Source organism: Grampus griseus, assembly GCF_964374135.1.
Source record: "Grampus griseus genome assembly, chromosome: 13".
In the NCBI taxonomy this organism is placed as follows: domain Eukaryota; kingdom Metazoa; phylum Chordata; class Mammalia; order Artiodactyla; family Delphinidae; genus Grampus; species Grampus griseus.
Genome location: NC_139007.1, coordinates 61,543,413 through 61,570,717, shown reverse-complemented (window position 1 = coordinate 61,570,717; position 27,305 = coordinate 61,543,413). Strand labels below are relative to the sequence as shown.

At 37.7% G+C, this 27,305-nt stretch overlaps 1 protein-coding gene across 3 annotated transcripts in view; it reads right to left on the bottom strand.

Moving 5' to 3' along the window:
• Positions 1-27,305, bottom strand: part of PDE7B (phosphodiesterase 7B) — a gene marked incomplete at its 5' end in the record, with an annotated part of 337,157 nt that overhangs the window by 205,885 nt on the left and 103,967 nt on the right. For all 3 annotated transcript variants that reach the window (XM_082668856.1, XM_082668857.1, XM_082668858.1), the window contains one exon: positions 16,796-16,856. In XM_082668856.1, the coding sequence (XP_082524982.1) occupies positions 16,796-16,856 (61 nt within the window). The remainder of the gene's footprint in view (positions 1-16,795; positions 16,857-27,305) is intronic.

Below are 27,305 nucleotides of genomic sequence, written 5' to 3'. Positions count from 1 at the left end.
TCACATTTGGAAAACCACAGTATATGTGTAGTTCTTTAAATAGCTTTACATCAGCAGAATCTTCCTTTATTTGAGACAGACTTTAGGACACTCAGAGCCATTAAACATTTCTCCTTGTCTTTTCTCCAAATACTGCAAGTAAACTAACTGGTGGTGCAAAATAACTACCTACATACCTTTATTCCCTTAGACAAAAACCTTGTGGTTTCTGGGTCCCAGCTGAGAAGAAAGGAACAAAATAGAGATCTTGAGCTTGGAAATGGGCAATTGCCTTTGTGCGTTTTTAGCCTAATGAAAGCTGCACTCTCTTGAAATAACTGAAACACTTCTTGGTACCACCTCGAGGGGATCTCTGGGGTGAAGGCAGACGTGTGTGCGTGTGTGTGTGTGTGTGTGTGTGTGTGTTCCTGCATGCATGTGTATCTGTGTGTATGTTACATCTTATAATTCTGAGAACCTAAGGAAGTTCCACAATGTTTTGTTCTGCATTGGTCTATAGCATCTGTGCAATGAGCTCTCTCCCATCCCTGATGCAATGGGCTCTTTAGTGTGTTTGTTCTGGAAGGCTTCCATTTGCCACAGAACCACAAACCTCAGTTACTTGACTTTCATATTGTTTGGCGACTTCTGTGCTATTTCATGGGCTGTGTTTCAAGGGATGGCAATTTATTTTTTATTATTAGTTAAAAATTTGTTATTGGAGTAGACTTGATTTACAATGTTGCGTTAGTTTCAGGTGGACAGCAAAGTGATTCAGCTATACATATACCTATATCCACTCTTTTTTAGATCCTTTTCCCATATACGCCATTACAGAGTATTGAGCAGAGTTCCCTGTGCTGTACAGTAGGTTGGATGGGACTTTAATCTGTGACACAAGGCACAGGATTGCTGGGATGACATGCATTCTGCAAAGGGAATGGCTGATCTCAGAAAGTCCATTTGTTTGGGAGAAGGTGACTCTGTGAGAGAGAATTCAATAAGAGCCCAACTCATCTCCAAGATATAGCAAACGGAGTAGTGGTTCCCCCAAGGCACAGTTCATGTTACAAACACCTCTTCATCTATGTCTAGTTCGCCACCAGAATAAGTTTGGCACTTGTCAGGTGTAGGTTTTAGTAAAGGAAACAACAATAAGAAACTATCTTTGTATCCTTAGAAATCAGAAAAAATCTGCCTAAAATCTCTCTTATTACAAAATGAATGCTTAATTTTTGTTGAACACTTGAAAAATATAGAGAGACAAAAAGAAGGAAATAAAAATCATCCATTATCCCAATATCCAGGTAGCCAAAAACACTTCTTGAGTATTGGGAAATTATAATTCTCTCATTCGACTCAATTCTGATATTGACCAATGGTGAGCTTCCTATCTCCACCTGGACATACCCAATACTGAGAGAAACTCATAAAAAGAGAAAAATGGGGCTTCCCTGGTGGCGCAGTGGTTGAGAGTCCGCCTGCCGATGGAGGGGACACGGGTTCGTGCCCCGGTCCGGGAAGATCCCACATGCCGCGGAGAGGCTGGGCCCGTGAGCCATGGCCACTGAGCCTGCGCGTCCGGAGCCTGTGCTCCGCAACGGGAGAGGCCACAACAGTGAGAGGCCCACGTACCGCAAACAAACAAACAAACAAAAAGAGCAAAATGAAAATGATTTGTTGCTTCATTCCTAAAGCAAGTGTGAATAAAACCCACGAAAACAACATATGAGGGTTAAACTTCGAATCACTATGGCCATGTGATTTCATAGTGAGGGACTAGCCTCTTGATTTTTCAGAATTAGATGCTGTAATTATAATTTTCTAGTATAACTTCTATTTTATAACTTTAGATCTGTAAAAATGATAGTTGTGTATTTTTTAGCAAAAGAAAAAAAAGGAAATGATTTATCTCAACAAAAAAGAGTGTTTATTTACGAACTGGGGTTTTGCTGTGGGCGGGGAAGGACTAATTAGGATCATTTGTGGGATATTTAATTCCAAGTGGTCAACAAAGAATAACTGTTCGTTTGGTTTAAGCAACAAACTCCATCATCTCATTAATGTTCATTGATAATCAAAAAATTAAATGTACCTGTTTTATTGCTACTATTATCAACGTGATGATCTGTTTACATAAATGCTAATCGTGATCTTCATTAAAGGCTATTACATGAAATGTTGTTTGTGTTGAGTTGAACGATGATTTATGTATTCTAACTTTTACTCAATGATAATTATCGAGTGTTAAATTGTTTATGGGACTTTCATACACAGCTGGTGGGAGGGTAAGTGGGTACAGCCTCTTTGGAAAACTGTTTGGCAGAATCAGTCTAAGTTGAATATGGACATGCCCTATGACCCAACAGTTGCAATTCTAGGTAAGTACTCAAGAGACAATGTGTAAGTTTGTGCACAAAAAGACTTGTACAAGAATGTTCACAGCAATATTATTTGTAACAGTCCCAAACTAGGGAGAGCCAAATGTTCATTACCACTAGCATTAATAAATAGTCACATGCACATACACATACGTACACATACACTGGAACAGTCTACAGCTGTGGTCAGAAATCTTTTTCTGTAATATGTTAGACTTTGGAAATCATGTGGTCTCTAACACAGCTACTCAACTCTACCAATGCAGTGCGAAAACAGCCTTAGACAATATATAAATGAATGGCAATATTCTAATAAAACTTTATTACAGAAACAAGCGACAGGCCAATTTTAGCCCATAGGTCATTATTTGCTGATCTCTATTCTGTAACAAAAGAAAACAGAGAAAGAATGAACTATAACTGTGTGCAACAGCATGGATGAATCTCATAGACAATGTTGAGTTAAAGAAGGTAGACAGAAAAATATATATACTTTTTGATTCCATTTATAACAATTTCAAAGGTAGGGGATAGTGATAGAAGCCAGTGAATTAGTATGGATCTTTGGGAGGTGATGTCTGGGAGGAGGTGTGTGTGAAGCTGTCTACACTGGTCTGTGTGGTTTTACATGCATGTGTTAACTTTGCAAGAATTAATGAGGTGTACACCTAAAAATTGGATATTTATCATAATTTAAGCTATATTGCAATAAAATGTAAGAAAAAATTTTCTATCTAAATATATCAGTAGCTAAACAAACTAATAGCAGGGGAGTTAGAAGTGCCAATAAATATGCGAACTACAATTTCAATTGTTGAGGGATATCAGGCTATTGATAAATATAAGCTCGGACCCATGTACACATATTAGTTCATATATACCAATGTTAAATACATTAATTGAAAACTTGCTCTTTTAAAGATGCTAACATTTGAAATGCATCTTCCAAGAAGTTTTCCCTAAAAGAAAGTAAAGAAAATTGACATGCATAGTCAAACTTTCTTTTTTTAAAAAAAATCAGACACTTCTCCATTTCCAACAGTACAATTGCTACAGGGAAAAAATTCTTTATTTATTGTAATGGCCTAAAATTTACACAACTCTGTGTGGTTACAAGTCTGAGCCCTGACCCTGAACTTCTGGAGTCCAGGCAGGTGGATTAGGTTGAGAGAAATGACTGGCTCCTTCTCCTACTTGACTCTCAAAGCTGCTTTCAATCTTAAACGCCTATGAAAGCAACATCTGAAAAAACTAAGCTCCTTCAAATATTGAGAGATTTGCTTTAGCCTCTGTGATGACCAAGTTCCAAATGTCTTTGCTAAATTACCCACAACGTGATCATAGTCATTCATATACTGCTTCCCAGAATCATCTTGGCATTTCATTATCGACCATGTTGTACGCATGATCCATGAAAGAAGACTCCTTGACACAAAAAGTGAGACAGCAGACAGAGGACAATACCTTTTCCCACTGACTGCTTGGTAGAATCAATTATTAACAAACCCGTTCTATAAAGAAAGTAGTAATTCAGGAATAAGATGTTGTACTTTTCCTGAGAAATGTGGAAAATGTATTTCTGAATTCAATATCTACTTCCAAAACGTTCAACTACATTTTTCCAAGTATTTGATTTTCTAAAAGAAGACAAAATATTGAAATGCATTCTCTTGACATTGCTATATAATTTTATGGTTTAAAAAATTTTTTCCAGCTCTACTAAGGTACAATTTAAAGAATGTATATATTTAGGTTGCACAATGTAATCTGTTAAAGATTTATGACCTGATGGTTTAACATATACATATATAGCAAAATGATTACTACAGTGAAGTTAATTAGCACATCCATCACTTCACATAGTTACCATTTTTCTTTTGTGGTAAGAATACAAGATTTACTGTCTTAGGAAATTTCAAGTACACAGTAGTCTTATTAACTATACTCACTATGCTGTACATTAGAACACTGTAACTTATTCATCTCATAACTGGAAGTTTGTATTGATGGAAGAAATTTTCACATATTGAGGTATGGGGAAATCATTCTGGCTTATACATGATTTAACTTGAACTTTTGGCTAACCAAAACAGCCTGTCTGTGGCCTATTAAACATGCATTGTGCATCTGTTTGAACCATTAAAGAAAAGAATGCATTTAAAAATCAAAATGGAGTAACTGTGGTTCAGGCACCCAAAATGGAAGTAGGTGGCCATGGTGGATGTGGTTTCAGACACGTTCCTGTATTACTGAGAACTTGAATATTTTGAACTGTATCAGACTCAAGGACATCACCAGCTGTTCTCAAAACAATATCTGCTAGCAGATGCCAGCTGCAACCTCAAAGTCTCAAGGTCTACCCTTGTAACTATGCAATCATTTCCAACCTCAATCCTTGCTTAATAAACACTCTTACTTCTCACCAGCTCCAATGCTAATTCTTGACAAATGACTTACATAATTTTGTGGGTTTTACCTTTATAATCTCCCCCGCATTTTGTAGTCTAGCAGAGCACAATTCAAGTACTTCTTGAATCTGTGCAATATGATTTTAGAAAGAAGCTTGGTATGGGAAATATTTTTATAAACTTACTATACATATTGCAGAAACTCTCAGATCTGTAGTTTATGATGATCACTGAAGATACTCATGTTCTCCAATCTTATGGAATTCTATATCCTATTAACATTTCTGGCGTTATTTTCTTACACTTATGAATGTGAGGGTCTCTTTCGGAATGAAGTTTTCTGCTGTGCCAAATAGAATTAGAACCCTCAGAGTCCAGAATTTAGTTAAAGATAAAATGACAAATATACAAGATTTCATAATGTTAACTACCTCATTAGGTTACACGCCATAAAACCTTTTAAATGTTGACTAGACAGCAAATGTAGTAAACTCATATGTGGTTGACTACCCAAACGTAGGCAAAAGCAAATTCTTTGCATTTGCTTATTGTTATATATAACATACCTTTACATTTGCTTTTAAGATTTTTGCAGTAAAAACTCAGTAATTAATTTTGATAGTGTCCAAGCTAGCCTCACAAAAGTTGAAAACTTGCATTAATCTGTCAGTGTAAAAGCTTTGGGCTTATGGAAACTGAGCTTTTCTTTATTACCAGTTAGCTGTCTCGTTGGAACTGATATCCTGGCAAGTTAATAAAATATCTTTTGACATTTAGATATGACAAAATCTTATAGCTCAAAGACAGCAATTGATATAATGGGAGCAAATATTTATTTCATCTAAAATTATCTTTTGGTGTATCTTTGATAATATACATTACATTGTCTCATTCTTTGAAAATTTCTATATTTGTGAATGTTTATTATCTAGACACATTAGAAAATATTATATACTTACAGCTGGCAAGGCAGGTGGTTTGAGATTGACAAGTTGGGACCTCTTAAGCCATGCTGAATAGCTAGCTATCATGTATAATTTGTCTGTTAAAAAGATTGAACTATTACAGGGAAATACAATTATAATCTGTATTCCTTCCAGTAAAAAGCCCAACACTGTTTTGGGGTCAAAACAGAGATAACATTTTCTCTGGAACATTATAAAAAATGCAGTTTGATGAATACAAGGATTCCTAGGGGGACTCATCCTGAGATCAAAAAGCCTTTGAATGAAATTTGTGAGAGGGGAAAGTGAACTGGAGAAGGAGTAGCTGAGGAGGAAGAGGGAGTTTGGATGTGATTGGCCAGCGGTGGGCGCAGCTCAGGAGACATTGGTACTGTCAGAGCTCAAATGGCTTAGCACCTTTGGTCTCCTTGACAACTGGGAAGTACAGGTAGAGGCATGCCCTTTATGAAAGGGCAAGTCAGAAAAGAGAGTTCTTGACGCACCACGAGGTCAGAGGAGGACTTAAGAGGCGAATACATAACCTTACGCTTTTCTTCTATCTTCATTCTGAATTTTTTTGGTGCTTCTTTGAAGTTTTAGGCCAATTCTGGGTGCTAGGGATACAAAGATATTTAAATAAAATGGACACCTGCTCCCTTGAAATATGCAGGCTAGATGGAGGAATGGAGAAATAATTCAATATTTGCAGTATGAGAGAGAGGCGCTTGTGAATTAGGGTCAAGGAAGGCAGCCCCCTGACCATTGTAGAAGGAGCAGGCATCAAAAGGAGAAAAGGGTAGGGTGTCCGTGAACAGGGAGCATCTGAAATGCGTGTTGGAACACATAGCTTGCGTTTTACATTTTATGTTTAGTGACTGGACATTAGTTCATAAATTCTAACCTTAGAACTGCTTCAAATAATTACCCATTTACCCCTCTTTAGTTGGTTCTTTCTCATTTCCGTCATTAATTTCAGACCTTCACCTACCATTTTCTGCTTGCCTCCGCTACTCTCCTTACTCTCATCAGAATATCATGCTTTCTTCTTAGAAAGAAGGGAAACAATTAGATGGATTAGTCTCAGTTTCTGCCCTCAGATATGTGTCACTCCGAGAGATGTGTCTCTATCCTTACACTTCCTTGTCCACCATCACCACCTTTGCCCAGTCACAGTGTGAGGGGGGTTTAAGGCTCACAATTACTCTCTTTCTCTTCAGAAATATCCAACCACTTCCTCTACTCGCTCTTTCCTCTCTGCATCAAAATATCCTCAAACCTTTCCCATCTTGAGAACTCCTTCCAGGCACTGTCAGATTACCCACCTTCCTTTCTAAGACAAATTTCCTGAGAGAGTAGCACCCCTCCTCGGTTCTCTTTATTTAGCTCCATGCTACCCTCCTGACCCTTTGCCCTTCCACTAGCTATGCTCTTGCTGATACTATACTACCTTCAGGTTGCTCAGTCCAAGAACACCTTTTAGGCTTGATCTCATTTGACCTCTATGGTGTTTCACATTTTTAGCATGACCTTCCTTTGGAAGTCTTTCCTCTTGATCAAGATGATAGCATTCTGTTTTTCCTTCTGTTTCTCTTAATCTTAATCTCCTACCTACTTAGGCTTCTTTAGACTCCTCTTGAACCTGCCCAACTCTCCAGTGGTGTTTCCAAGTGTTCTAAGGTGCATCTCCATCTCACTCCTCGCCTTCCCCGGGGCGTCATCATCGTTGATAGGTAGTCACCACTGCCTACCAGCAGATCACTCTCTGAGCTCCAGACTCTCTTCTGCACCTGAGAAGTCCTTGGGCATCTCAGTGTATTATGCCCAAATTGAACTCATCATTTCCCCCATTGCAAATCTGATTCTCGAATACTCTCCACTGGGAGTAGGTGGGGGGAAACACATCTCTATCTGTTCTCTATCTACGTAGCTATATTTCCTACATTCACTCCATTGTAAAGTCCTATCATCCTCTCTCAAAGTCCGCTGAATCTCATACCTTCTGTCCTCCCTGACACTGTCTTAGTTCAGGCACAGACTCATCATTTCTTTCCTAATTATTGCTGCAGTTCCTTAAGCTGGTTTCTTTCTTCAGTCTTGTCCTCCTCCAGTGCATTCTCTATTCTGACCAGGTGATCCCTCTAAAAACTGTATTTCACATTGTAGCTCCCCTGCTTAAACATCCCTAAATGGTCTTTACCCTGTTATAAGATTCCTTATAATCTGCCCCACCTTCCTCTCCATGCTAATTATCTTATCATTTCTTTCCTCTTATTCTGTTCTCCAGGTATAATGACTTCCAGTTTCTCTAACTGGTCACATTAAGCATCCTGTACCCGCTGCTCCTGTTACCTAGAATTGCCAATGCCTTTCACAGCAGGCTGCCCTTTTCCAGGCTCACAGGGCTGTGAGTTGCTTCTCTTTGACACTCAGCTCCTTATCACCACTTGCACAGACCTGTCCTGACACCCTCCTCCCTCCCATAACACCCTGGCCCATCCTTATTATGGTTTCTCATGCTATGTTGTCATTGCCTGTGTCGTTGTCCATGCCCCACTGGATTGGGAGCTTCTTGAGGGTAGGAACCAGAACTTCAATGTCTTCGTATCCCTACACTGGCACACAGTATGTACCTATAAATGTTGGTTGATTGAATACTTTTTTTGAAGTGTAGCTTTGTGCGAAGGATGATAGGTCTCATTTTCTCTTCCTTCAGACCGAAAATGAAGCTAATACAAGACTGGCACATTTATATTTTGGGCGTTTGATAACTTCAGTTCTGATAGTTTGACCTTTGCTTGTGTTGTTGTTCTGCAGCTAGCTCTTATCTGAGTTCTGGTTTTCAGCTGCAAACAAAAGTGTGGTGTTTGGTTGCTGTGGAAATGCTGCCACATTCCTCGGAAAACAACTGTGAAACTAGCAAACTTATTTTCCTTATGCAAGACAATATTGATTTCCAAATAAAAATTTTTGAAAGGCAGCAAGAGAATGTAAAAGCCTTTTAAATGATAAACCTCAGGGTGAAATAATACTTTCTTATTATACTTATTATACTTATTTCTTATACTTATGTTCTTGTAAATATAGAGAAGACGAAATAATAATCCTCCTCCTGTTTTCTTAACCCAGTGTTCCAGCTGCAGAATAAAGGGTGGTGACAGGGATTCTACCTAGCTCACTATTACATCAACTTTCAGAGTAACACTAGTAGGGGGTAGGCATAGAGTAGTGCTCAAGAAATAATTGGTAATCACCTATATTTTTAGGATATGTTCTAATTGCCTATTTGTAGAGAACTATGTCTTTCTCATCCTGTAACCCAGAGTAGTATGCTTGGGAAACTCTCACTTAGTTCAATTAGGAGATGACCCATTCCTTGGCTGAGTTAGCAGAGGGTTTTAAATGCTATACCCATCAGTCTTTGGCACATCTGGGCCATGCTTTACAGACAATTGTGCTGTTTTGACAAATGCATCAGCATGTATCTCTTCAGCAAATATTAAGCTCCAGTGAGGGGCTAGGTGGCTGGACCCTCTTCCAGATGCTGGACCCTTAGCAGTAAATAAACTAATTCCTTGTTTCCATGATATTTACATTCTGTATATATGGGTGTGTGGTGCAGTGAGACTGGGAGAGAGCGATGAACAAATCAAACGAATATAAAATACATCATTTGGGGCTTCTCTGGTGGCGCGGTGGTTGAGAGTCCGCCTGCCGATGCAGGGGACGCGGGTTCGTGCCCCGGTCTGGGAGGATCCCACGTGCCGCGTAGCGATTGGGCCCGTGGGCCGTGGCCTCTGGGCCTGCGCGTCTGGAGCCTGGGCTCCGCAGCGGGAGAGGCCACAGCAGTGAGAGGCCCGCGTACCGCAAAAAAAACAAACAAAACAAACAAACAAACATCATTTGCTGATGAGTACATTGAAAAGTAAAACAAGGCCAGGCCCTGGGTGAGAGATGAGGATAATGCTGTCTCTGTCCTCCCTTGGGAATGTCCAGGTTTCAATTTGTTCTCTTTTAGATTTAGAAAATATCATCCTTGGACATGCATATAGGAGTGAAATGATGTACTCACATGATAAGAATGAAGTGCTTCGTAAGTGTAAGACGAAATTAATTAGTGGGAATGTAAATTGATACAGCCACTATGGAGAACAGAATGGAGGTTCCTTAAAAAACTAAAAACAGAACTATCATGTGACCCAGCAATCCCATTCCTGGGCATGTACCTGGAGAAAACCATAATTCCAAAAGATACATGCACCCCAATGTTCATTGCAGCACTATTTACAATAGCCAGGACATGGACGCAAACTAAATGTCCATCAACAGAGGAATGGATAAAGAAGATGTGGTACATATATACAATGGAGTATTACTCAGCCATAAGAAGGAATGAAACTGTGCCATTTGCAGAGATGTGGATGGAACTAGAGACTGTCATACAGAATGAAGTAGTCAGAAAAAGGAAAACAAATATTGTATATTAACACATGTATCTGGAATCTAGAAAAATGATACAGATGAACCTATCTGCAAAGCAGAAATAAAGACACGGACATAGGGGGCAAACGTATGGACACCAAGGGGGGAAAGGGGGCGATGGGATGAATTGGGAGATTGGGATTGACAATATATACACTACTATGTATAAAATAGATAACTAATGAGAACCTACTGTATAGCACAGGGAACTCTACTCAATGCTCTGTGGTGATCTAAATGGGAAAGAGGGGATATATGTATACGTATAGCTGATTCACTTTGCTGTACAGCAGAAACTAACACAACATCGTAAAGCAACTATGCTCCAATAAAAATTTTAAAAAATTAATTCAAATTCCCAAGGCATTTTAATCTCAGTAAATCAAAGTTAAGCAACTTGAAAGCTTTTGTCTTTGAACATAGACCTTCACTTTTATAAAGTTAAGTGCACATAAAATAGTCCTTACAATAATCTTTCTTTAATAACCTATGATGATAATATGCTTATTTCTAGGTTGCAAACATGTACTTGAAAATATCTATTCACTTGAAGCAAACTGAAACAGTTTAATATTGAAAGTATATCAAAGCTGTCAGTTTGCATAAAAAATACTACTAATATTAAATTAAATGCAAGAACTTAGAACATTTTAGTTATTAGTATAAATAAAATAATATTTATATTTCTAGGACTTCTAACAGTTTACTGAATGCTTTAATATTTGTTGTGTTATTTGATCCTCAACAAACCTAATAAGGTAGATAATAATATTGTTATTATTACTTCTTATTCCATTTTAGGGAGGAATAAACTGAGATCTATAACTCTTAAGTGACTTTCCTATGACCACACAGTTTTTAGCTGGTCCAGATATTTAAATGCCCTGTTCTTTCCACTATGCCACCAAAGTAGTGACCTACTTTGATAACAGATATTATGTTGCCTTCAAACAGACTGTGTATTAATTTCTAAGAAAAAATGTATAGACCTCAAAATTGTCCACATACAAAAATCACAGGCAGATGCCAGTGATAAGAGCAAAATTTTAAAATAAAAAAACTCCCAATTTTATTAGATGAAAAAGTGAAAAAATATCAATTTTTTTCCAGTATAAAAGATGACAATATTGTACTTCTTAAATAAAATACTATGTATCTGATATCAAAGAGAAAAGACAAAAGTAATATTCATTAAAATAATCAAGCCTAGAATTCAGGCCATCAGTTTCAAATATACATTGGGTTAAAATTATTTAATTTCACAAGTATTTGGTGAACAGCTGTACTCAATACTGCCCCGCAGAAACTAGTTTATAGAATATTCTATAATACCCTCTATGTAAATTAAAAAATGCTCTCTAACTGACTAAATAAAAGAGACCAGAATGCTCTTTCGTTTGGTACTTCTGTCCTTTTTATAGCTAGTGGTAACAGTCAAACTGTCTATAATAAGGCCTCAAATTCCTTTCCAATTTATCCTTTTATACTGCTTGTGGCCTGAAACACTTACTTCCTTCTCCACTCCTCAGTTTTCTTGTATTTGGGCTTTTAAAAATGGTCATGTATCTACCTAGAATGCTGCCTCTTTCTTGGTCTTTGCATATCAATCCACGTGTCTTCATATCCCAATTGTATGCACTCTTTTCATCTTCTGAAGTTCCAACACACTTTATTTCTTTTCTATCATTTGTCACTCTCAAGCTAGCATTGCAGATTTTGGGGTTTGGGGCTTGAATCTCTGCCTGGAATGTAAACCCTCTGAGTGCAGGGCCTGTGCTCCACTGGTCTTTGCATTCCCAGTGCCTAGCATAGTACCTTGCATATAGTAAATGCTCAATGAATATCCTTTGAATGAATATTAGATGATGCCTTTGAGATATGACAAAATTTTGAAGAACATATTTAATATTTTTTAAAATTGATCTCACATTTGCATAGATTTGTCTTTTCAATTGCTTTTCTAAACACTGTTAATGTCATAAATAAATAATTTACTGTTTGTTTATTATTATTTATCATCAATTTGCTTATTTTCAGTTGTCATTATTTATTTATTAATTTATTGATGCATAAACCATATCTAGGGCACCATAGCTGGGAACATCTCCTCACAGAACATCACATTCTGTATTACCAGGACAACCCCTGGGCTGGAAGGGACAGACATTTTTATTACCACTTTGCAGAAAAACTATAAATTGAAGTCTAAAAGATGAAGCAACTTCTCAAAGTACACAGTTAATTTTTCAGAGGTTGGACTACAAAGCAAGTCTCTCTGTGCTCATGTTAAATGTTAATAAAATATTGATCTTATGGTATTCTATTTCTCTGAAAACTGACGATCTCTTGAAATGATTTATAAAAAATTTCAAACAGAAACCTGACAATATGAACACCCCTTTCTAAGCCATGGCAGATAAGAAAGTACGACCTTATATTCTAATGATATGACACCAATCAGCATGAAAGGAATCACCCATGAAACAAAAGCAGGGCCACTGAAAATTTCAAATTGTAAAATTACAAGGGAAAGAAGGGCACCAAGTCTGATCGGGAACTCTTTTTAGAAAGTTTCTTTTCCCAGGATTTAGCATTTCCCAGACAGAAGTTAGCAAATGAACTAAGTGAATTAACATCGATCATTTTATGTAGTTTCTTTAAATACTCTTGGCTCTTTGTACCCTAGCACTTTCATTATACTTTGAAAAATAAAATCCTTTTAGGAACCGGCCACACCTCATACGTCAATTGTGTAATGAGAGATAATTTCTCTTTCACTTCCTTCTTCCCTTGGTTATCAATTCATTATACCTAATTAAGGTACACATCTTACTATACAGTTGAGTACCCTTTGATATAGTTCTGTAAACTTTGAGGTCTATCTTGATTTGAGAGAAATCTTATGGCTAAATTGAGAAAAAGGTGGGAGATGGGAGTTAGCAGTTTTGAACTCCTTAAGGGTGAAGGAAAGAACAAAGCCGCATTTATTACAATTTCGTACTTAACATTGTCTACATTTTATCCCTCTGACAGAATTTTAAGGAATAAATAGTAAATACTCAGTGTAGCCAGCTCTGCACTACATCTTTATTTACCTTCATATCCAACACGAACTATTCCCCTGAACATAGAAATGATTGCCTGTAAGGCCCACATATGACAAGAGTTTGCTCTCACTTAAAATTGCTTTGAATTCAGTACTTCAGAGTAACTTCAGATGAATTTCACACTTATGTCTCATTGAATGTAATGAGCCAGAAGTATGAGTTTTATGAGGATGACTTGTTCATGGAGGTCATGAGGTAAACGACTCGAAGCATAAAAATTGTATTTTTCAGAAAGGTCTGGGGAGACACTGGTGGGACAGAAGAAAAGTGCAAATGGTGTGCCTGGCTAGTGACTGTCTTCCCTGTTCCATCTCAAACGTGCTGAAGCACAGCTGGGGCCAAGGCAGGGGCCCCAAACCTGGTGTGTGAGTGGGTAGAGAGGGAATGCCGGAGGGGGTGAGCCAAGAACTTGACACTTCAAAGCTCTGAATGTCTTAGGTTGGCCTCCATTAGGGATCTCAATATTGGGGTGGCATAAAGATCAGAGTGAAGTTTTGGAAATGCAGACTTTATATATTTGGTTTTCTTGTTTCAAAATTTTGATTTATTCATAAAAAGGTTATAATGTGATCTGCAAAAACACAAACTACATTCATGACTTAGAAACACTTAGAAAACTTAACAGTCCCTTTAAGCAGCAGAGACTCCTTATCCTTTACTGTTGAAGATATAAAGTTTTCTCAAGAAATGCTTCGGGAAGTCATAAGGGCACGATCACAGGTTCCTCTCAAAGGAAGCAACAAACTAACTCAGATAAGACCTCAGACAGTGGTGAAGCGGAGGTTTGTTGTTATTTTCGTGTTATGCAGATGCCCCTTCTTGATAAATATGTGGTCTAAGATGTGGTCTCAGTTCTAGTGAGTTACAAGTTCATGCCTTGAGTTTCTCTTGTTTCTTTTAAGGGAATAAATCATTCAACTTTTTTCATTATCTTGCACACTATTGCTGTGAAATGGTAGCCTTTGGCTTCAGGTGGACACATGCTCATGGCGGATTGATCCATCTGTATTGATACCCATAATAGTTTTATTTTGGTATTCTCTTTCATCTAAGATTTCAAAGGACTCTGTAAATGTTTCAGTTACATTTTGTAGCAAACCTCTTAAAAAGAGAAGTAGGAAAAAGTCTAAGCCTTCTTATGTGTAAGCTCCTTGAGGGCATAATTTTCATGATCGGAGTAACTCCAGCTCACTAGACATAGTAATATCTTCAACATTCAATAAATATTTACCATCTGCTTTAAAGGTAAAATGTACGAGTGTTCTTCCTATTCCATCTTTAATTATCCCACGCCCTTAAACTAATAAAAACTGCCATTTTCATGGTTCCTTTATATTATTTAGTTCTATGTTCCTAAGAAAATAGAAATCTAATAAACTAATGAAACCTACAAGCTTAATAATATACTGCTATTGCCAAAGATATCTATATTTTGAAGGAGAGGCTATGTCTTAATTTACTTAGAATAAATGATCTAACTATGTAAGGTACTCTGGATGGACTTCATCTGTGACATATTTAAGTACTCAGTTAATTGTAAATCTTATGGCAGTGGTAGTAACAGAAAGCTGATTTATATAAATATTCTTCTAATTTGGGGAATTTGTGTAATTTGGCAGATTCATTGGGGGAATGCATTTGGTGGCCAGGAGTGTCTTCCGGTTAGGGTTATAAACCACACCATATTATCCAGAAGAGATGGAAAGATGATTGACTTTAAGTGAATTCAAGTCTATAGGCAGTAGTAGACAGTCTATTGCTGTCCTTGTCCTAGCTATAAACTAATCAAGCAACTCACATGAGAGCTCGTACAAGGAAAAATTCATCAAAATAAGTTATGTGTTCATGTGCTTAAAGTCATCATGAATTAAAACTGATTCATGTTACTAGATCATGTAGAAGCTATAAACAAATAATATTTTAGTGGGATTAAGGTCCTATAGTATTCGATCATTTGTCACAAATTTCCTTCTGTAAAATGAGGATTATAATAGCACCAAACCATACTGCTATTGTGAAAGTTAAATGAGTGAGTTGATGAATAGATCTGATGCGGTGATGAGATGGTCTCCCACATCCAAAGCTGGGATATATGGCTGGACAAAGGAAGTTTTTCTGCTTCCATCTCTCTCTCTCTCTCTCTCTCTCTCTGTGGTTTGTACCCTGCACTTAGCATTCTGAGGCATTTTCATGGTTAAGGGAAAGGAATACTGGACATTTGAAATGGATTTATGGATGCTATGCTATATTCACTGTTCATGTGCTTCCAATAGAATGTTCATTTTCCAGTGGCTATGTTACTATATAGCCCCATCCTAATTAAAATAAAAACATATAAGAACTGCATCAGAAAGGTTTAAAATACTAGCACAAGAAAATAAGAAAGATCAGAAGACCAGGAAAATACAGTGTTTGTGTCTGGTTTCTGTTTTTGGTTTGTTTTTAGGTAATGAGCAACTTTTGATTATTTATTACCTGATTATCTTGAATTATAAATTACCAAGATGTTCCCCTGCCTCTATCTTGCTGTCTGCTTTTGAGCCATCTTACCAATAACCTAGGCTGCCAACATATGAGGTAGCCAGAGAAAACAGAAGGAGCTAAAATGAATAATTTTTTTCTTTGCTTATGAGTATGGTTCAAAGTTGGAATGGATTAGGGTGAAATTTTGGTGAAAGTCAAATTTAAGGATTATTTTTATTTATTCATGCTACTGCTTTGTTCTATTACTATAATTACTTAATTAAAAGTTCATTGAACATAGTTCAGTGGCTCAAATAAGATCTAAACACTAGACCTAAATTTTTACAGATTAGAAACTTTCATATCATGATTTGGCTCATTTCTCATTTTGAGGTTAAGTGCATCACTTATATTCTCTGTATTAGTTTTCTACTCTATAAAATGAGGAAAATAATATCAACTTCATCTTTTAACGGAATATTATACATTAAAGAGTTTGTGAAAGGCACTGATGATATATCATCCCACAAGAACAAATGATTATTCATTATGATGCTGCAATTTTTATTACAAATGCAGTGTGGGTAACTGCGGTGCTGACTTCAGTTTAGTTCAAATGTATATTCCTCCCAGGCACTGTAAGTAAGGGCTTTGTGCTGTGGTGTAAATACTTAATAGTTTACTTGCCTAGCATATGATCTCTAGTTTAGGAATTACAATGTGATTCTTCTTACTTTCTCATCACAGTTGCCTGAATACAAAGCACCCAATACTATGTTATGTTGATGATCCAAGAAAAAATTTGAAAGACTCAGAAGCATGGTTCCTGACTTACTGACAGTTATTAAAATCAAACCCTTTCTGTATCATCAAGTGTTCCACATACAAATGTGTTATAGCTGTCTATAAACCTATAAAATAGCCTATTAGCCTCTGCAATATGGAACAAGAGACAATCACTAAGGCAACAGAACAACAGTAAGCTCACATGACATCAGCATACTTAATAGATTTTAAATGAGAAGACTTCTTACCTAGCATGCAAACACATTTGACATTCTGATCAGGGTTTTCAAACAAGATTTCGCCACACCTCTGAAATAGAAAGAAAGCCATCATTATTTTAAGATTTCCTATCAGGTTTCCCAAAGCAACATGTCCATGCAACCTGACATCACCATGACATTATTCTGCTCTTCATGTTTTCTTTAGTTGCCTGAGTCTAGGGACTTATGTCATGAGCAGAGACTTTCCTCGTAGCAAAATATTGGAGAGGTAAATTGGGGACAGACTGTTCCTGCGTGCCTCATGCCCCTGCCTCAAGCTGATCTGTGTGTTCCTATGAGGGGTCATGGCCAGAGACGCACCCAGTGTCCAACAGTTTCTATTTCAATGGAAGATACACAGTCTATTAGATCTAGTAATCTGAGGTGAATGACTCTCAAAATTGGCTCTTATTCAGTACTGAAATTATCCTAAGCTACCTACTCTGCAAGCAAACAGACATTTTCAAGTACAACCTAGGTGGCCTACACTTAACTCTCTGAACTTGGGAACTCTGAACTCTCTGCACAAATAAGGAAATGATGAAAAAGTGGCATTCACAATCCTTTTCCAGAAGCATCGACTCATGGAAATATCAACTCTCTTATCTACATCTCAGTTTTAACTTGCATCTTAACATTTCTGTACAGGGCAAACTCCAGAGATACAACCAGTTATTTAAGAATAGACCACATTTATGTATATGATTGACAAATGGTTAGTACCTGAATGTATAAATAAATCCTCCAAATCAATAAGAAAATAACAAATAATCCAATGGAAAAGTGGATAAAGGACATAAGCAATTCATGGAAGAGGAAATCTGAATGGTCACTAACAGAGAGGATATATTCAACCATACTAATAATCAGGAACCAGCAAATAAAAGATAAAACGAAGCCTATTTTGAGCCCATTGATTTGGCAACACTTAGAAATCTGGCAAAAACAAGTTTATCAAAAATGTAAAGAAATGGATCTTCTCACACACTGTGGGTTGCAGTATAAAATGATGGAACCATTTTGGAGAAAAACCGGCAAAATCTTACTAGATTTATACTTATTACTTACTAGATTTCATTCTTACTAAGTTGAAATGTGCATACACTATGACATAGCAGGTCATCTTCTAGAATGATAACTACAGAAACTTTACTGTTCAGCTACAAAACAGATAAATGTTAGTCATACATTGGAGTGCTATATGGCAGTTAAAAGTGAAAATGGGAGGAACACTCCCAAACTCATTCTAAGAGGCCACCATCATGCTGATACCAATACAAAGATGTCACAAGAAAAGGAAACTACAGACCAATATCACTGATGAACCTAGATGTAAAAATCCTCAACAAAATACTAGCAAACAGAATACAACAGCATATTAAAAGGATCATACACCATGACCAAGTGGGGTTTACCCCAGGAATGCAAGGATTCTTTGATACATGCAAATCAATCAATGTGATATACCATATTAACAAATTGAAGGAGAAAAACCATATCATCATCTCAATAGATGCAGAGAAAGCTTTTGACAAAATTCAACAACCATTTATGATAAAAACACTCCAGAAAGCAGGCATAGAGGGAACTTACCTCAACATAATAAAGGCCATATATGACAAACCCACAGCCAACATGGTGGAAAACTGAAACCATTTCCACTAAGATCAGGAACAAGACAAGGTTGCCCACTCTCACCGTTATTATTCAACATAGTTTTGGAAGTTTTAGCCACAGCAATCAGAGAAGAAAAAGAAATAAAAGGAATCCAAAATGGAAAAGAAGAAGTAAAGCTGTCACTGTTTGCAGATGACATGATACTATACATAGAGAATCCTAAAGATGCCACCAGAAAACTACTAGAGCTAATCAATGAATTTGGTAAAGTAGCAGGATACAAAATTAATGCACAGTAATCTCTTGCCTTCCTATACACTAATGGTGAAAAATCTGAAAGTGAAATTAAGAAAACACTCCCATTTACCACTGCAACAAAAAGAATAAAATACCTAGGATTAAACCTACCTAAGGAGACAAAACACCTGTATGCAGAAAACTATAAGACACTGATGAAAGAAATTAAAGATGATACAAATAGATGGAGAGGTACACCATGTTCTTGGATTGGAAGAATCAACATTGTGAAAATGACTCTATTGCCCAAAGCAATCTACAGATTTAATGCAATCCCTATCAAACTACCAATGGCATTTTTCACAAAACTAGAACAAAAAATTTCACAATTTGTATGGAAACACAAAAGACCCCGAATACCAAAACAATTTTGAGAAAGAAAAATGGAGCTGGAGGAATCAGGCTCCCAGACTTCAGGCTATACTACAAAGCTATAGTAATCAAGACAATATGGTACTGGCACAAAAACAGAAATATAGATCAATGGAACAGGATAGAAAGCCCAGAGATAAACCCATGTACATATGGTCACCTTATCTTTGATAAAGGAGGCAAGAATATACAATGGAGAAAAGACAGCCCCTTCAATAAGTGATGCTGGGAAAACTGGACAGCTACATATAAAAGAATGAAATTGGAACACTCCCTAACACCACACACAAAAATAAACTCAAAATGGATTAACGACCTAAATGTAAGGCCAGACACTATCAAACTCTTAGAGGAAAACATAGGCAGAACACTCTATGACATAAATCACAGCAAGATCCTTTTTGACCCACCTCCTAGAGAAATGGAAATAAAAATAAACAAATGGGACCTAATGAAACTTAAAAGCTTTTGCACAGCAAAGGAAACCATAAACAAGATGAAAAGACAACCCTCAGAATGGGAGAAAATATTTGCAAATGAAGCAACTGACAAAGGATTAATCTCCAAAATTTACAAGCAGCTCATGCAGCTCAATATCAAAAAAACAAACAACCCAATCCAAAAATGGGCAGAAGACCTAAATAGATATTTCTCCAAAGAAGATACACAGATTGCCAACAAACACATGAAAGAATGCTCAACATCATTAATCATTAGAGAAATGCAAATCAAAACTACAATGCAATATCATTTCACACTGGTCAGAATGGCCATCATCAAAAAATCTACAAACAAGAAATGCTGGAGAGGGTGTGGAGAAAAGGGAACACTCTTGCACTGTTGGTGGGAATGTAAATTGATACAGCCACTATGGAGAACAGTATGGAGGTTCCTTCAAAAACTAAAAATAGAACTACCATACGACCCAGCAATCCCACTACTGGGCATATACCCTGAGAAAACCATAATTCAAAAAGAGTCATGTACCACAATGTTCATTGCAGCTCTATTTACAATAGGCAGGACATGGAAGCAACCTAAGTGTCCATCAATAGATGAATGGATAAAGAAGACGTGGCACATATGTACAATGGAATATTACTCGCCATAAAAAGGAATGAAATTGAGTTATTTGCAGTGAGGTGGACGGACCTAGAGTCTCATACAGAGTGAAGTAAGTCAGAAAGAGAAAAATAAACGCCGTATGCTAACATATATATATGGAATCTAAAAAAAAAAAAATGGTCATGAAGAACCTAGGGGCAAGAGAGGAATGAAGACACAGACCTACTAGAAAATGGACTTGAGGACACAGGAAGGGGGAAGGGTAAGCTGGGACAAAGTGAGAGAGTGGTAGTGTATATATGGACATATATACACTACCAAAGTAAAACAGATAGCTAGTGGGAAGCAGTTGCATAGCACAGGGAGATCAGCTCGGTGCTTTGTGACCAGCTCGAAGGATGGGATAGGGAGGGAGATGCAAGAGGGAAGAGATATGGGGATACATGTATGTGTATAACTGATGAACTTCGTTATAAAGCAGAAACTAACACACCATTGTAAAGCAATTATACTGCAATAAAAAAGTTTAAAAAAATAAAAATAAAAGTGAAAATGAATTAGGGCTACATATAGTGTAAAAACATGTTATATGTATAATATACACATAAATATATAATATTCAAATTGTATAATATTTAAATCTTATAAAATATATAATGTTCAAATCATGTAAAATATATAATATTCAAATCATATAAAACATATATAATGTTTAGGGACTTCCCTGTTGGCGCAGTGTTTAAGAATCCACCTGCCAATGCAGGGGACACGGGTTCGATCCCTGGTCCGGGAAGACCCCACATGACGCGGAGCAACTAAGCCTGTGCGCCACAACTACTGAGCCTGTGCTCTAGAGCCCAGGAGCCACAACTACTGTATCCGTGTACCACAACTACTGAAGCCCATGTGCCTAGAGCCCGTGCTCCACAACAAGAAAAGCCACTGCAATGAGAAGCCCGTGCACAGCAATGAAGATCCAACGCAGCCAGAAGTAAAATAAATTAATAAAAAAACCCAAACATATATAATGTTTATATCATGTAAAAGTATCATGCTAGGTAAAAAAAACTGTCTCCATGTTTTAATGAAGTTAAAAATATCTAAACATAGCACATGTTGTTTATGGATACATTAATTTACAGAAAAAGCATAAAAACAGGCAATGAATAAGGAACATCAAATTCAGGGTAGGGGGAAGATATACAGAGTAATGAAATGTTGGAGGGCATACAGGGGTTATCAACTTTTTCTATAATGATCTGTTCCTTATTCTCTGTTTTCTGTGCTTGAAATATTTCATAATAGGAAAGAATTGTCCCCATTTGCAACACTGTGAATATAAAAATGTCCCGTCATATTCTGCCTCTCTACACACGTCTCCCATGGGCTTATGGATGTCATTTAGTACCAGGCTGGACTTGTTTTTTTTGTTGGACTTGTTTTTACCATTTATTTCCTTGTCCTTAGAAAGACTGAGGGCATCTATTTTGGTCCATTTTCCTCTTTCTTTCACTGTTCACACTTGGTTAATTCCACTCCCGTCAATCTTTATTGTACTTACACTTAAAATATTATAAGACAAAGTAATTTCTGGGCAAAACGATTCCCAGATGAAAGAATTCATATTCTTCACACCTAATGATGCAACCTCCTGGTAAACAGAGGCACAGGTTGAGAGGAGAAAGGATGACCCAACTACATTCAAATCAACCCATTTTCTGGGATGACCTACACTGTGCACAGAGATGGACAGTTGGTTCAGGACCACGAAAAGGAAGGAAGCTGCTGGCTCGTTAGACTCCCTTTGGCAGGTCAAGCGAATGGACTGTGGAGGAGGAAGGCTGGGTGCACCCGAAGGTTGCAAAAGTGCACTGAATACTAAACAGAAAGTACATAGCATGAACTTTTTCCCTGGCTACTCTGCTGAACTAAATATCATGTGATATTTATCACGTATTTAATCTCTTCAGACTTCATTTCTCTGTAAATAACATGGGGAGGCTAATAGATGCCACAAAGTCAGATCAGAGAGCAAATGTGAGGATTAATGATCCGTGGAGTCTGATCTGACTGTTGCTGTTTTGTTTGTGTTTTGGCAGAGTTTAAACCCTTTCGAATTGCTAAGATCCATTTCCTGTATTACCTGCTTTTTAAAGTGGTATTTTTTTTATGACCTGAGTTAATCATTATTTTTAATTGAAAGATCAGATGTTTCTAAAGTGTTTTCAGCCTCTTGGTGAAACAAAGTGCTAGGAAGCTCTATCAGTCCATGTTCTGGGTCCTACAGGGAAATAACTCTGGAGTGATTGCTTGCCCTTTGTTAAGGATGAAAGCCCACGCATGTGCTAGGATGGAAGAGCTTTCCTTCTTTAATTGCAGGGGCTTGCAGTGGATGGTGGCTAACTTCCCACAGCTACCCAAGTCCAAGGGCAGCCTTACATATACCCCTTCTAGATGCAGGTGGTGTGGGTGTGGGTGTTCCATGGGGGTCTTGCTCCCTTTCCTGGATGCTAACAAATCCAGGAGAAGTTTGTAAAATTCCTGTGAAACTTGCATTCATTAAAAGCCATGGCCTGCCTGGGTTCAGTGACCACGCAAGCTAATGACCAAGCAGCAACAGTGGGTGCAGTGGCCCTTCCAATGATCACAAGACAGTCCTTTTCCTTGTCTTCATCTCCCTGGCTATCTGGGAAATGGCTGAGGCACCTCTAACTAATTCTGTAATTGCCCTGCTTTGTAAAGTTACCTGATGATGGTACCAGATTTTAAAGCAACGCCCAGAAGGGAATCTGATTGTTCTCAGTTCTCAGGACTTGAAAGAAACCAGATTTTTTCCAGTGCTTTTACTCATTGATACCAGTGTTTACAGGGCCTTTGCTGCCAGGTTCCTGCTTGCCGTGCAACCCAGGGTGATGACCCAGTTTAGGAGATTAATTGGGCTAAGCCACAGGCTTCAAGTCTCAGAAGACCACAGGATCTGCCGTGGGGGAAGGTCCCATGCCTCCCTGGGTTCTCAGGGCTGCAGCCCTCCTCGCTTGCGGCTCTTCCTGGTCATGCATGCTGGGACTCCCCAACCCAGTGCCTTGCTGCTGGATGACCCTGGCTTTGATCCGGTTCTGATTACCAAGCTTCTGCCTGATTCTCAGAATCCCATCTCTCCAAAGAATCTCCATCTTTGTTTTGTCTTCTGTGCCTAAAATAATGAGACCACCTTGCCTTGCTTGTTTCCATCACTCCCAGCTAGCAACGCCCCTAAATAACGACACGGTTACTGAAATTCCTATCCAAGGGGCTGGAGCCCTGCTAGCAACAGGGAGTCTCCTGGTACACGCTCTCCTCCCATAGCACAGAGGCTATGCTACATATGAGCTCAGGTGTTCGTATGCCTATTTTCCTCATAGACCATGACGAATCAAACCACTTTCACTGTTAGCATTTTTAACATGTCTCATTATTATAACCTTTGTGCCTTATATATACCAGACCCTTAATAAATATTTGTGAACTAGCTAAAATTTCTTTAGCCCATACTGTGGGCTAAGCACTGTTCTATGGGCTAAGCTATGCATCTACCATCTTGTTCTCTGATCATACCCTTTTAAGAGAGTAGAAAATTGAGGCACAGAGAGTACTACTCACTATAGAATACACCCCGCACCCCACCCCCGCACCCCCGCCAATGAGTGAGAGAATGAAAGCTGACAGCTTACTTAATGCTTGACTAGATTCCCAAATACTGGCTACTGCAGGCTTCGATATTGCCTTGGCCAAGTACACCAGGTCTATTTACAGCCCCTCCTCTCACTCATTAGTCACTGCTGTTTGCACGAGTTGCCACCTATTAGAATATAGGCTTTGGATTAGACTGACCCAAGTTCAAATCCTGTTGCTTCATGCACGTACTGACTATATCATCATGGGCAATTTATTGAGTTTGCTAAACTTGCTCTCTCATCTGTAAAGTAGGGTAATATTATCTACATCATAGTATCATTGCAAGTTTAGTTTTTAATTATAAGCAAGAATGTACCAATTTAAATTACTGTAGATGACATAATAATACAAAAATATGAATTAATAAATTGAACTCATTCATTATAATTTGATTTTAATACCCATATTATTATTTAAGATTAAAAATGAAGAAATACTTCTAATTTTAAAAGTCAGACTATTTCACAAGTTAGTTGCTAATTTTATTTACTAAGAATTTTCTATATTAAATCTTAAATTTACCTTTTAGTCAGGAAGAACAAGATGGATGTTATAAAATACTGCATCTATTCTAATACATTAAAAATTTATATCAAAAACACTTAATTTTCATTAGTTTAATTATGTGTTCCAGCAAAATGTACAATAAAGTATATTTCTCTTAAGTGGACTGTATATTTTCCATTACTTTCATCATAAAATTAGTTGTGAAAAATTAAGTGTGATTCAAAAAAATCACATTTAAGTACTCGGCAAACCTGTTTTCTTAAGGGAAAGTTATATCTGAAGTGAAAATAATATTCAAATATTAATAATACTACCAGATTATACTCTAAAGAAAAAAAGTTAAAGATAGTGAAAAGTTTACACATTGTTCAATTGGCAGCACTCCTAACTTTCTTAAATCAGTTAATGTTTTTTTTTTTTGCTTCACATAAGATTTCATACTCTTTTTTTTCTGAGTATTTGTTAGCACTTGAATGTGCAGGCATACCTCATTTTACTGTGCATCACTTTATTGTGTGTGTTACACACAATATTGTGTGTTTCACAAATTGAAGGTCTGTGGCAACCCTGTGTCAGGCAAATTTATTGATGCCATTTCCCAACAGCATTTGCTCACTTTGTGTCTCTGTAATTCTCACAATATTTCAAACCCTCCACCAGCAAAAAGATTACAACTCACTGAAGGCTCAGATGATGGTTAGCATTTTTTACAATAAAGTATTGTAAAATTAAGGTATGTACATTGTTTTTAAAGACATAATGCTGTTGCACACTTAATAAATGATAGTATAGTGTAAACCTAACTTTTATATGCACTGGGAAACCAAAAAATTCATGACTCGCTCTATGGCGATATTCACTTTATTGCAGTGGTCTAGAACTGAACCCCTGATATCTCTGAGGTATGCCCATGTTGTTCTCTCAGCAGGCCTGCAGCAACTAGTCTTTTCAGGTCAGGTATCTTGATATTTTTGGATGGGAGGAAACATTAGCAAACAAATAAAATCCAAGACAGAAATCTTTTTGGCTTGGAGGTTTTCTCCAGTATCAGCTGAAGCAATAACTGTTTTCCACAAGCAGGTAATGTTAAATGTTATCAGCAAATAATTAATAGGCTGTGATTCTTTGATTATTTCCTTCCCACACTTATAGCCTTTTTTTTTTTTTTTTAAGCAGAAAGGAAATTAGTAAAGGAAATTAGGTGTTTATAAAATCATTGGACGAGCAGGCTATAGGCTGGGCCTCCAGGAATGACTCAGACAAAAATGCAGAATTGATTCGTGAGGGGAGCTGATGGTGGGCCACAACTGGGAAAGTGGACAAACAGAAGGCATCGCTGGAATTGTTGGTCCAAGGTCACATCACCATGGCAGTGATCCAGGGATTAGATAGCTCTGGGCACAATTGCCTCTTGACACCCACGGAGCTAGTGACTGAATGTTGGAGGCTACTGTAGATTTCAGAAAACCCAACATCTCCATGACTGTACTTGATGGAGCATTCAACCAAACAGAGCAAAAAGAGCCTCTGACATATGATTAGACCTTTTTTAAGAAAAAAAATAAAAAGAAAACTGAGTTTCCTGATCTGAAAAGTGCTAATCATGGTCACTGGTGGAAAGGGAAGCCTATCTCATCTGCCCCCAGAGGCAACCGAGACAACCTGGAAGAGGCACGTCCTCAGCACAAGTTACCTTCATTCCACCCTCACCCCATCTTTAAGTACTTGGATTCTGCAAGTTTGCCATTCAATATAAGAATTTCTCTAGTGAGGTTTTTAGTAAATAAGGCAAATGCCTGTATGCTGATGCATCTGTTTTCTTTGATCATCCCTTACGTTATGACTAATGCATAACGGCACTCTCAATGCTAATTAAATAAGTGAATAAATAAATTTTTACTGCAATTTTGTGGGATATAGTTGAGATTTGGGATTATCTGGGGTAGCATGAGAGGAGAGTTTTTCTGGTTATTTATGTATACACACCAGTGAGTGCTGCATTCTGTGGGATACAGCTGAGGTTTGGGATTATCTGGGGTAGCATGAGAGGAGACTTTTTCTGGTTATTTATGTATACACACCAGTGAGTGCTGCCATTAGATGCAGCCATGTGATGTGGAGCTGCAAAGGGGTGGTGAAGGGGAAACTTGACATTGAGAAGACATCTCAAAACATCTGGGTCACTTCCCATCTCACATTTTCCCCAACAAAGAACTGAATGGTACTAATTAAAGACAGACTCCTGGAAGATCAGCCTGGAGAGAACATGGCTTAGGTCTGCAGATCATAAAAAGATAGGTTCTGTTAAGGGACTGCACTCCCTAAAGTCTAACAGGGCCTGGAAGCCTGGGACTACATTACTATCTGTCAAATTAATGAATGAATATTCAAAAAGACACCATTATCAAGTGCCTACTCTATGTAGGCATTATATTGTGAGGATGGCCAAAAAAAAAAAAAAATCAAATGAGATTTAGGCTAGATCCTGTCCTCAGGAAGTTTAGAGCCTGGTCTGAAGTCAGAACATGAAAGGCTATGGGCACCCTCAATGGTGGGCACCCAACACTGCCTGGGGCTACCAGAAGGCTTCTAAAAAGAGATGACAACAGGAAGAAGATGGCTGGCAAAAGAGAGGGCTCCTCCTGGCAGAGGCAGCTGGCTGTGCAAAGCCCAGAAGCCCTGTTAGAATCCTTCAGTGGCCTCCTAGGATGGAAGCAAAACTGTGATGGGTCAGGGCGAAGGGCTTAATCAAAGTGGCCATCACTGGTAGATGGGAGGAAAGTAGAGGATAACAGTGATTCTAAAATATATATATATAAATACATATATATTTCTTGGCTGGGATAGTGAGGCTGGGTTTGCTTTAGAAGAGCCAAGATGCTCAATGAATTCTTTTAGCAAGGTGACAAATAATTACAATACTATC